The 12,143-nt window shown below is 40.4% G+C and overlaps 2 protein-coding genes across 2 annotated transcripts; both read left to right on the top strand.

The window, feature by feature from the left end:
- Nucleotides 1–7,591: 7,591 nt before the first annotated feature.
- Nucleotides 7,592–9,730, top strand: LOC146887663 (uncharacterized). The gene has a single exon (XM_085670330.1). It carries the CDS (start codon nucleotides 7,592–7,594, stop codon nucleotides 9,728–9,730), a length of 2,139 nt encoding a protein of 712 aa, XP_085526456.1.
- Nucleotides 9,731–11,529: 1,799 nt separating this feature from the next.
- LOC146887662 (uncharacterized) lies at nucleotides 11,530–11,937 on the top strand. Its single transcript, XM_085670329.1, has one exon. It carries the CDS (start codon nucleotides 11,530–11,532, stop codon nucleotides 11,935–11,937), a length of 408 nt encoding a protein of 135 aa, XP_085526455.1.
- The last annotated feature ends 206 nt before the right edge of the window (nucleotides 11,938–12,143 follow it).

Here is a 12,143-nt window from a genome sequence, read left to right as displayed (position 1 = left end):
CATCGTTGCCCATCCTCTTCCTTCGTCTCCTTTTCCTCTTTCTTAATCACTTCTTCTTCTTATTCTCTTTTTTTCTCACCCACTTCTAATTAATTTATAACAAACATTTTTAAAAATAAAATTGTTGATGAATTTATCAAAGATTTTTACAAAAAAGATGAATTACCAACACATTTTTAAAAAATTCAATTACGGACAAATATTCAAAAAATTCAATTATCAATGGATTTATGGATGAATATATAACAAAAATCCACTACATACAAATTTATTAACAGATTTTACTATGACATTGTCAAAATCCAAAGCGAAAACTTTAATGCTCATTTTACTAATTGAATTTATCGACAAAAGTATACATCAATAATAAACATTATAAATTATTCACAAATTTTATCGACAAATTGATTATCAACAACAAAATTTGTTAATAATAAAAATTATAATATACCTGTCAACACCCAATTTCGTCCGGGTAACAATGATAAAAATAATAAACAAAAAAATTAATTAATTAAAGTTCAATTGAGAAGAATAAATAAATAAAGAATTAATAAAAAAAAAAGAAAAAACATGTTTTAGTTCGAGAAAAAAAATAAATATCTATGTTTATTTTATTATTATTATTATTATTATTATTATTTTTAATTTAATTTTGTTTTATTTATTTATTTATTTATTTGGGTTTATTTTATTTTCCTTTCTATTATTACAGCTCCATTTTTGTTTTACGTCTCTCATTCTAGTTTAATAAAAAAGAAAAAACAACAAAACAACAAAACAAAACAAAAACAAAAAAAAAGAGTAAAAAAAAAAGAAAAGGTAAAAGGGAAAGAAAGAGGTAACGTAAGGTCAGACCCATGCATGCTATGCTATCATGGTTTTGTATTGGGAAGGGCCTGTAACATGTTCATGATGGCTGAAGGAGCAGGAAGCAACATCTGCTCTCAGTCTTATCCCAAGTTTCGAGATTGGGAGGTGTAGAGAGTTACATAATAAAAAAGGGAAGATTCATGAGAGGAGGGGTCTGTTTTTTTTTTTGGATTAATACAGAGGGGGAAGGCACTAGAAATCAGAGGGGGAAAAAGAGTCAAAATTGAAAACGGAAGCAAAACTGTTAAGGCATTAAGTTTCATTTTCACGGTAAGTGTTCTTAACTCCTCCTTAGCTTATGTTACCGTGACTTGATATTGTCGTTGATATTCATGGATGTGTGAATTGGAGCTTCTGTTAACGTTTTGATATTGATGTTCATGAATGTATGGATGAAAGATGGTTTGAAATGAGCATAGTTACATATGTTATTTATTTTGTTTATTCCCATCGCACCTGTATACAGTTAAGAATAGAGTACAATTTATTATTATTATTATTATTTTATCTGCCATTGTTACGATATGTTCTTGTTTCGATTCTGCTATTGTTTGGGTGTTACTACTGCCCGAATGAGTGCTGAAAAATAACCTCATCCTCAACCATTCACTGCCATAATCATTATCTCCTTTCCTGCCACATAACACGAATTTTATCTCCTTTCCGGCCCTCACTCATTTTCTTTTCTTTCCATCATCCTGTTGCATAAAAGCAAAATCATTCATAATTTCAATCCAGTATCCCGCCCATCAATCTTCATTGTCATCTTCGATCATCTTCCTATTCCCTCATTCCGCCACCTACACGAAAATAAAAACAAAGCAGAACTTTATTCCCTTCACCTGTACAAACAAAAATAGCCAAACCAGTTCGCCTACCACCTCTTCTCCATCCAATACGCAAATTCATTAGACAAACCCAAGCAATCCTTACCTTTGTCACGCCACTGTACCTACACAGAACCATCGCCATTTTCGCATTCCACCTTCTTCCTTACCATGTCATGTGATTCATAGCCCGAAAGTAGAGAGGAAAGAAGAAAAGATTACTGGCGACGAGTCGGAGTTCGAATAGCACACTAGGGGTGGCGGCACCGAATCACAGCTGTGGCAATAACCTCGACGTGCTCACGACAGCAGCTTCTGCCTCAACGCTTGCAAAATAGAGGAGAAGACGCACCCCCTGTCCGACCCAACGGCGTCGGCGATTCCCTCGACGGTGACGGCTTGAGGTGGTGGGGTGAATCGAGGATGGAGGCTAGCGGAAGAAGATGGAAGGTCTAGCAGAAGAAGATGATGGAGGCTGGGTTGTCGCCGGCGGTGGCTAGGGTCGCCGACAATGGCATCTGGTCGAGCGGTGACAGAGACGGCAGCTGGAATGACGATTGTGATAACTTCATGAGGCTTTTTTGAGTGAGAGAAAAAGATGATCCCTTTAGGGTTTCTGTTTTGAAAAAAAAAAGAAGTTGGATCGCAGACCCCTCTTTATTCCATACACCCCTGCTTTCAATCTTCGCACACCTCCTAGTTTTATGTTTTGGATCTATTTGGGTTTACACAGCGCACCTCTTTATTTACTGCATACACCCCACGTCATTTTATTTCTTACACCTCTTTCTCATTTTATACACCCCACCTGTCTACTTCGTGCACCTCCCACATATGATAGTCTTGCATCATATGACATCTGTTTTCAAATAATTCAAAAACACCAAAAAATATATAAAATTTCAAAATACAAAAATATCTAACGTTTTTAAACAAGATATCTTTTTAAGAACTACGTGATCCTTGATTCTCCACCGTGAGATACGTAGGAGCAAGGCCAGTCCTTGTCAGGTTGACCTCCAAAAAATTTAAATCTTTTTGTTCTTTTCAAATGGTTTTTCAAATTGTTTTTTTAAAGAACTACGTAACCTTGATTTCTCATTTTTAATGAGAATACGTAGGACCAAGGTCAATCCTTGTCGGGCCCAAAAAATTAAAAAATATATATTTTTTGTTTCTTTTTAATATTTTTGTCTTATTATTTTTGGGGAAAATTAATATTTTGAAAACCACATCAACTTTGCATTTTTAATTAAAGGTACCGCCCTCGAGCTGGCGCGGTAGGGTGCTAACACCTTCCCTACGCGTAACCGAATCCCGAATCCAAAATATGATTTTTCGCAGACTTGTCTTATCTTTATGGTTTTCCATAGTTTTCCAGAATATGGTGGCGACTCCCAATCCTTTTTTTAAAAAAACTCGTTTTTCTTTTCGATTCGCCTTCCCATCGTGATTCCGGTTGCGACAGCTGGCGACTCCACTGGGGAAGCTAGAAAGTCAAGCCATTTAATTAGATATGCGAACTTCATGTGGTTTTTCCTTATGTTTTATTTCCTCTTTCTTTTTCTTTGTTTATTATTGTCTTTATTTGCATGTGTATATATTTGTCTCTTGAAGTGATTGTGTGTAGATTGTTTTGCATATTTTGCTATATATCTGCTTGGGAAGTTTTCTGGTTGTTTTGCAGGTGGGGGTTATGGTATGCATCATTCGCCCTCCACACACACACACTTTGTGCATATCATGAGCGGGGCCCTATACCCGGGTCTGTGTAACTATACCCGGGTCTGTGTAACTTAGAGTTAGAGGGGATTGTGTAGCAGTGCCACAGTGGATGAACTTCCCAAGTGGTCATTGTGAGAACCCCAGCTAGAGTTTGTTTAGTTCGTTGGTACTCCCACATCTTGTTGTCTACCAACTGTTGTGGGAAATGCCAAGAAATGGACCATAGCTCTAATGACCTTGATCCTTAAGTACTAGGGAACCATCCTGGCAAGCGCGTGTATTTTACCTTAGGACCATTAGGCGTCGAACCTCTGATAAGGCACAAGGGGAGACATGTGCATTACCTTAATTCTCATCTTATTTTTTCTCACTTTATTTGAATTAGCAATGAAGTCATGCGTCCGTACATTCTTTCGTGGCATCATCATACATGTTTTTTGATTATTTATTCATGCATAACATGTATTTTGTCATGCCATGCCATAACATTTCTTGTGATTCTAGGTCAGAAATTTTAAGGCTGTGATTGAGTTTGTGAAAAAAAAGAAACAAAAGAAATTAACATGGGATTTCAAGTCGGAGGGAATTTAGGGTCGGATGCCTTGAAGAAGAAGTTACCTATCAAGGTTATAGATAGCAATCTGAATGGTCTAAGGGAAATAGTGCAACAAATGAAGACTATACAGAAGAATGCTTTCAAGAAGCGGTATGGGAACTTATTGAGGTTGTTGAATGTGGAAGTCCAAGCGTCGGCAGTCACCGCTTTGGCCCAATATTATGATCCGCCGCTAAGATGTTTCACCTTCCAAGATTTTCAGTTGGCACCAGTAGTAGAAGAGTTCGAGCAAATTCTAGGTTTATCAGTGGAAGATAGAGTCCCTTACAGATATCCCGAGCAACGAGCATCTATCTCTACGTTGACAGGAATCTTGAAGGTACACCCTGCTGAGCTAGAGAGTAAAATGGCCTCCAAGGGCAACTCGAGGGGGATCCCCCAAGGGTATTTAGAAGGGCACTTGCGTCGTTTGGCTGAGAAAGAGATAGGGGAGACGTTCATGGATGTGTTGGCTCTCACACTATATGGAGTTGTGCTCTTCCCCAACATGGAGAATTTTGTTGATCAAGCGGTCATCGATGTGTTTGTCGCTTACAAGATTCATTCAGAAAGCCCAGTCACTGCGATTCTAGCTGATGTGTACGGGGGTTTGAATTTGTGCTACGCACTCAAGAGGAAGAAGATGTTATGTTGTGTACCTATATTGTATGTATGGTTTATATCCCGAGTCCGGTTGGGTACAGTAAATGCTGAATGTCAGATTGGGGAATTGCCACATTGCGACGTTGAAATTCGAGGGGCGAAAGAATGGGCCCAATTCTGTGCAGGTTTGAATGGGGAAAGATTAGATGGTGTGTCCCTGGGCTGCCCAAGTCGCATGTCATTTCTTATGGGGATTTCCCTAACGTCCTTCTGATAGGCACCAGAAGTTGTGTGAATTATAACCCTGTTCTAGCTCAACGGCAGTTTGGGTGTCCAATTAAGAGCTCTCCAACTCCAGAATCGCTGGTCGCCATATGGACTTATTATGAAGAAGGAATTTCTCAAGATCTAATTCGACGAGTTAGGAGTGCCTAGGGTGAGGTTCTGCGTGCAGAAAAAGACCCAAGGCCATGGGTAATGGATGGGAAAATATCTTACCGACGATGGATTCTGGAAAGGGTTAATATGATCAAGTTACCTTTCAAATCGGACTCTCCTGCTCCGGAGCGATTGGAACCTGCTGAGTCTGAGAAGGTGAAAGGGCTAAAAGAAGAGATCGAGAAGATGAAATTATAAAATGCCAAATTAATTAACGAGCTTCAAAGTCTCCGACATGAGTATGTGGATCTAAGGCGTGATAATGAGGAAATGACAAAGGCGTATGAAGCGATTCTTAGGCAACAAAGAGAAGAACGAGATCATGCTTTCAGAGTGAAACAGGATTTGGCCGCAGCAAGCACCGCATTAAAATCAAGGGACCGAGAGAGATGCAGCAGGAACATCTAAGCGCCAAAGGGGATCAGTTGTGTGAAGAATTCAGGAGAGAGAAAATTGAAGCACTGAGACGGTTGCACAATACTCAAATGAGAATCAGTGAGGTTGAATGACAAATGAGAGAGGTGGTGTCGACCTATGAGGTGAAGATGGACGAGGAGCGTTGGCATAGAGCTGAATTGGAAAAGGAACATCGAGAGGTGATTAGTCGGATGAATGAGTACACAGATGAGCAGGTAATGACTATAGAACATTGGAAGAGATGTTTCTCACAGCTGGCTGCCTTGGCGAATGGGGCAATTGAAGAAATCCCACGATTATTAGCTGAATCAGAGACTGCACTACCGATCTTCAATCCGCCAAGGGAGATTGAATCCTTCTTTAATCATTGCAAGAAGTTGATGAGGGAGATGAAGAGCATGATAGTCAGGGTTAGGGAATAGGTTTTCTTTCTTTTCTCGTTTAATGAATGTAGGAGACTTGTTAATGGTTGGGTTGTATCAGTTTCATGTTAATTTATATGATATATTTACCTTAAGGTTCTCACAGCTTTAAAATTTCTGACTAGAATAACTGTTTTGCATTCATTTTCTTTTCATTTTTCATAATTCATTTCATTTAACGAAATAATAGAGCAAAATCAAATATGACAGCAAAATTTCCACGACACCTTTATCGCACACGAGTTAACCACAGAAGCATGAAAGATTGGGAAGAGGCCCATGAAGCTGTGAAGGCTGACATTAACGAGCTGAAGGATCAAGTGGGCCAAATCCTGGAGGCTTTGAAGTCACTAAAGGCTTCAGGAGAGGCCTCATCCGCTAGGGTTGAGGAGAATGCTCATTCTTATGGTATGCCTCTGGGCGCGTCAGTTCCGTTTCCAATATATGGTCTGCCTCCGGGATACACTCCTCCAATTGGAGAATATTCAGATGCAAAACAAACTTCTTTTTCTTTTCCTGCAGCTAACAACACACTATCGAACGGTACTCAATGGCCGATGTTAGCTTCGACACCCGTGACAAGAGCGAAGATGAATGAGACAGTCACATTCACAGGACCGAGGATGACTGTGGCGCCCCAGCCTCCAAAAACATTCATCGATGCAGATGCTGCAACTAAAGTTGTACCACACGCTACAGTCCAAGCAATGTCCACTGTTGTTGATGGGGCTAAAAGTAAACTTGAAATTCTTGAGGAAAGGATTCGTGCCATTGAGGGAAGTTATGGGTTCGGTGATGTGGCGAGATTAAGCCTGGTTCCTGGTGTGATGATACCACACAAGTTTAAGGTCCCAGAATTTGAAAAGTATCACGGCACCACATGCCCTAAAAGCCATCTGACAATGTACGGTAGAAAGATGGCTACTTATGCCTATGATGAAAAATTGCTAATACATTGTTTCCAAGATAGTCTGGCTGGGGTAGCATTGAATTGGTATACACACTTGGAGCCATCTCGAATTCATTCCTAGATGGATTTGGCCGACGCCTTTGTGAAACAGTATAAATACAACACAGATAGCGCGCCAGATAGATTGCAATTGCAAAACATGGCCAAGAAGGATACTGAGTCCTTCAAGGAATATGCACAACAGTGGAGAGAGTTGGCTGCTCAGGTTGAGCCACCTCTACTTGATAAGGAGATGGTGGCGACGTTTGTAAACACGCTGCAATCACCATTTTATGAGCATGTGTTGGGGAATGTGTCTTCCAATTTTGCTGATATCATTATCATAGGGGAAAGAATAGAAATCGGGTTAAAAAGTGGAAAGATTGCATATTGCCCATTCGCGGCTGCAACTCCTAAGAAACCTAATTTTATTCCCGGAAAGAAGAAAGAAGTGGAAGTACAAGCGGCCTCAGTGATGCTTGTGTGGAAAAGTCGGGCTCCTACACATAATTATCGACCACACTTGAACCAACCTCCTTATGTGGCCAATGCAGTGTCTGTTCATCAAACACGATCTCAGCAGCAAGGGTTTTATCAACCATCAAATCTTTATCAACCACAACATGCTCCAAATAATGCTTGAAAAATCGAACCTAACTCGAATTTCAACAGAAACGCGGGACAAAACGCTAATCTAAGGAGGAATCAAGAGAGGAACTTCGTTCATTTCACTCTTATTCCTATGTCATATACGAAATTGTTGCCTCATCTCCTCCAAAAGCGTTTGGTGGCCATTTGTCCGATGAAGCCTGTGCAACCTCCGTTCCCCAAGAATTATGATCCAAATGCCAAATGTGATTATCACGGAGGGGGAGTTGGTCACTCTACTGAGAATTGTGTGTCCCTTAAACACAAGATGGAAGCTTTAATCAACTCAGGATGGATAAAGTTCCACGAAGACAAGCCTAGTGTTGAGGCTAATCCCCTTTCTAGTCCTGGGAACCCTTCGACAAATGCCATTGAGGTTAAGAAACACCGCCTGGTGAGGGATGTGAGTGAAATTCGAAGCTTCAAGCGGTTTATGTTTGAGACACTATTGAAATTGGGTTTGTTAAAAGGGGAATATAACCTGAGTGAAAAGTGTGGATTCCATCCGAGTGCTAAACATTCTATCGATGAATGCACCGAGTTCGAGGATGTTCTACAAAATCTTATAGACAGAAACTTTGTGCAAGTATGTCATGGGCATATGGAGGATGAAGTATTTGCACAAGATGGTGCGGAACCCGGTGTGACTTTGCCAGAGCCATTGGTGATTCATTTCACTAGATCCACCTCTACCCCGACAATTCAAGAAAGACAATCTATTATTATCCAAACACCCTCCCCATTTCCCTATAAAAGTGAGAAAGCTATCCCATGGAAATATGGTGCATACGTGTTGGGTGAGGAACAACGGGTAGGTGGTCAACCTAACAGTGGTGAGTCAGTGATGAAAAATATACCAAGCATCGGTGGAATTACTAGGAGTGGTCGAATCTTTACGCCTCCAAACTTGGTGAAGGATGGAGTTGGCAATAGTGAATCAGTGAATACAAAAAAGGCTAAGGAAATCTTGAAAGGGAAGACCATCCAAACCGACGAGGATTTAAGAAAAGATGATGGGAAAGAAGTATCTGATGAGGAGGCTTGCGAGTTCTTGAAGTTCATACAACAAAGCGAGTATAAAGTGGTCGAACAGTTGAATCGCCTGCCTGCTCGAATCTCACTTTTAGAACTACTCATGCATTCAATCTCTCATAAAAAGTTGTTAATGAAGATACTCAATGGAGTGCATGTGGAGCAAAATATTTCTCTGGACAGTTTTAACAGAATTGTTAACAATATCACTGCTAACAATTACCTCACGTTTACCGATGAGGAGATACCTACTGAAGGGAGGGGGCACAACAAGGCCCTCCATGTCTCTATAAAATGCTTGGATCATGTCATAGCACGTGTATTGATCGACAATGGATCTTCCCTGAATGTAATGCCGAAAACAACATTGGGAAAGTTACCGTGTGAAGGTATTCACATGAAACCAAGCGCAATGACAGTGAGAGCTTTCGATGAGAGTAAAAGAGAAGTAATGGGAGAGGTAAAATTGCCAATCCAAATAGGGCCATGTGTCTTTCAAATAACTTTCCAAGTGATGGACATCCTTCCAGCATACAACTGCTTGTTGGGTTGTCCTTGGATTCACTCAGCGGGCGTGGTACCTTCAACCTTGCACCAAAAGTTAAAATATGTCATGGGTGACAAATTAGTGATTGTTTCAGGGGAGGAAGATATTTTAGTAAGTGGGCCTTGTTATACTCGCTATATTGAAGCAGCAGAGGAAGCCCTCGAGACAGCCTTCCAATCTTTGGAAATTGTGGGTAATACCTATGTGGAGCCCTTTCCAATGAACCCACACTTGTCGCGTACTTCCCTTATGACGGCCAAGGTCATGTTGAAAGAGGGGTATGAGTACGGAAAGGGGCTAGGCAAGTACGAGCAAGCATTGATGTATCCTTTAGAAGTCACCGAGAAAAAGAATAAATACGGCCTTGGATACAAGCCTACTAGAGAGGATAAGAGGAGACTGGCGAAAGAAAGAAGAGAGCGCGGTGTGGCTCGAATCCAAGGAAAAGAACTGGGGTTAGGAAAGATTCGCATCTGCGACATCAAAGATAGCTTCCGCAGCGCGGGATGGATCAACACTAGTCAAATAGCAGCTGTCAGAGATGAAGATGAACTTGAAAGCTCGATTTTTGTGCAGCCTTGTGCTCCAAATGCACTACTCAACATTTGGGAGACTTTGGATCTACCCGTGATGTTTAATTTGGTTAAAATGTAATATTTTTAATTCATCCTATTGCTTTACCCGGAGCTTTAGGATTCATAACTTAACGGGATGACACCTTTTCCTTTATGCTCAGCGTGATAATCAATTTGTGTTTGCTACCTTTGTTATCTTTGTTTGCATTTTTCACTGTTGTTTGTTTATTTATCTTTTTTTATAAACTCAAATAATGCAGATATGATAATGAATGTTTTGAAAATAACAATGTCGATATCCCTAATTTCGAGCACCCTGTCAATAACATGGAAGATGATTATGAAGGTGATTCGGAACCCTCCCCCGAACTAATGAGATTAGTGGAACAAGAATCTAGGGAAATAAAACCCCATCAGGAAGATGTTGAAGTGCTTGACCTGAGCGAGGGGGATGAAAAGAAAGAAGTGAAAATTGGCACGAGTATGAAGAAAGAAGTGAAAGAAGAATTGTGTGCGTTGCTAAAGGAGTTTAAGGATATGTTTGCTTGGTCGTACAATGATATGCCTGGTTTAGATACTGATATAGTACAACATAAGCTTCCACTCAAACCGGAATGTCCTCCAGTCAAACAAAAGCTAAGAAGGATGAAACCAGAAATGTCATTAAAGATTAAAGAAGAAGTGCAAAAGCAATTTGATGCTGGATTTTTAGCTGTGGCAAAATACCCTCAATGGGTGGCAAATGTTGTACCAGTGCCCAAGAAAGATGGGAAGGTTCGGATGTGCGTTAACTATCGAGATTTGAACCGTGCGAGTCCAAAAGACAACTTCACATTACCGCACATTGATACATTAGTGGATAATACAGCCAAGTTCTCACTATTTTTGTTTATGGATGGCTTCTCAGGATATAATCAGATTAAGATGGCACCGAAAGATATGGAAATCCTCACATTGTGGGGAACATTTTGCTATAAGGTGATGTCTTTCGGGCTTAAGAATGCTGGGGCAACCTATCAAAGGGCCATGGTGGCGCTTTTTCATGATATGATGCACAAAAAAATCAAAGTTTATGTAGATGACATGATCGCCAAGTATGAGTCAGAAGAAGAATACATCCTCAACCTAAGGAAATTGTTTGAGAGATTGAGGAAATTTAAACTTAAACTAAACCCGGCTAAATGCACATTCGATGTGAAATCGAGAAAGTTGTTGGGTTTTGTTGTCAGTCAAAAGGGGATAGAGGTCGATCCCGACAAGATGCGTGCGATAATCGAAATGCCTGCTCCAAGTACAGAAAAGGAGGTGCGGGGTTTCTTGGGCAGACTGAACTACATTGCTAGGTTCATCTCCCAATTGACTGCCACGTGTGAACCAATATTCAAGCTATTGCGTAAAAACCAGGTTGTTGAGTGGAATGAAGACTGTCAGGCTGCTTTTGATAAAATTAAACAATATCTACAAGATCCTCCTATGTTACGCCCACCCGAACTGGGGAAGCCACTCATTATGTATTTGACGGTACTCGATGAGTCAATGGGTTGTGTGTTGGGTCAACATGACGAAACTGGAAAAAGAGAGCATGCCATATACTACCTGAGCAAGAAGTTCACGGAATGTGAACATCGATACTTGTTTTTAGAGCGAACTTGTTGTGCATTGGCAAGGGCTACCCATCGTCTAAGACAATACATGTTGAGTCATTCTACCTGGTTGATATCCAAGACTGACCCTATCAAGTATATTTTTTATGGAAGGATAGCCCGGTGGCAAATGCTATTGTCAGAATACGACATTGTGTGTGTCACCCAGAAGTCCATCAAGGGTAGTGTTTTGGCTGAATATCTGGCCCAACAACCCGTTAACGATTACTAGTCGATGCAACCCGAATTTCTTGATGAGGACATCATGGCCTTGTTCGAAGATGACCAAGAAGATGAGAACATAAATAAATGGACGTTATTATTCGACGGGGCTTCTAACGTCAAGGGACATGATATAGGGGCAGTACTAATATCTCCAGAAAACCAATACATTCCGATGACAACAAGGTTGTGTTTTAATTGCACGAACAACATCACTGAATATGAAGCATGCGCTATGGGCATCCAAGCTGCAATTGAGTCAAAGGCAAAATTTTTGAATGTGTATGGAGATTCAGCGTTAGTTATCCATCAACTAAGGGGAGAATGGGAGACCAGGGATCAGAAGTTGATTCCCTATAGAACTTATATCATGGAATTGGTGGAGTATTTTGATTTCATTGAATTCCACCACATTCCGTGAGAGGATAACCAATTGGCAGATGCCTTAGCTACCTTATCATCGATGTTCAAGATTAATCAGGATAGGGCAATGCCGATGATCCAAATGAAGAGACACGATGAGCCAGCATATTTCCATTTCATCGAAGAAGAGTTATACGGTAAGCCGTGGTATTTTGATATTAAACTCTGTATAAAAACTAGAGAATACCCTGAAGAAGCATCTGA

The sequence above is a fragment of the Vigna unguiculata genome, chromosome 3, assembly GCF_037176805.1.
Source record: "Vigna unguiculata cultivar grain cowpea cultivar isolate G323 ecotype 2 chromosome 3, ASM3717680v1, whole genome shotgun sequence".
Lineage (NCBI taxonomy): Eukaryota > Viridiplantae > Streptophyta > Magnoliopsida > Fabales > Fabaceae > Vigna > Vigna unguiculata.
The sequence above is the reverse complement of the archived record's forward strand: the minus strand, read 5'-3'. Positions and strand labels throughout refer to the sequence as shown.

Bases quoted from the DNA above. Each gene is read 5' to 3' on its own strand.
- LOC146887662 (XM_085670329.1), top strand. From the start codon at position 11,530: ATGCAACCCGAATTTCTTGATGAGGACATCATGGCCTTGTTCGAAGAT.
- LOC146887663 (XM_085670330.1), top strand. From the start codon at position 7,592: ATGTCATATACGAAATTGTTGCCTCATCTCCTCCAAAAGCGTTTGGTG.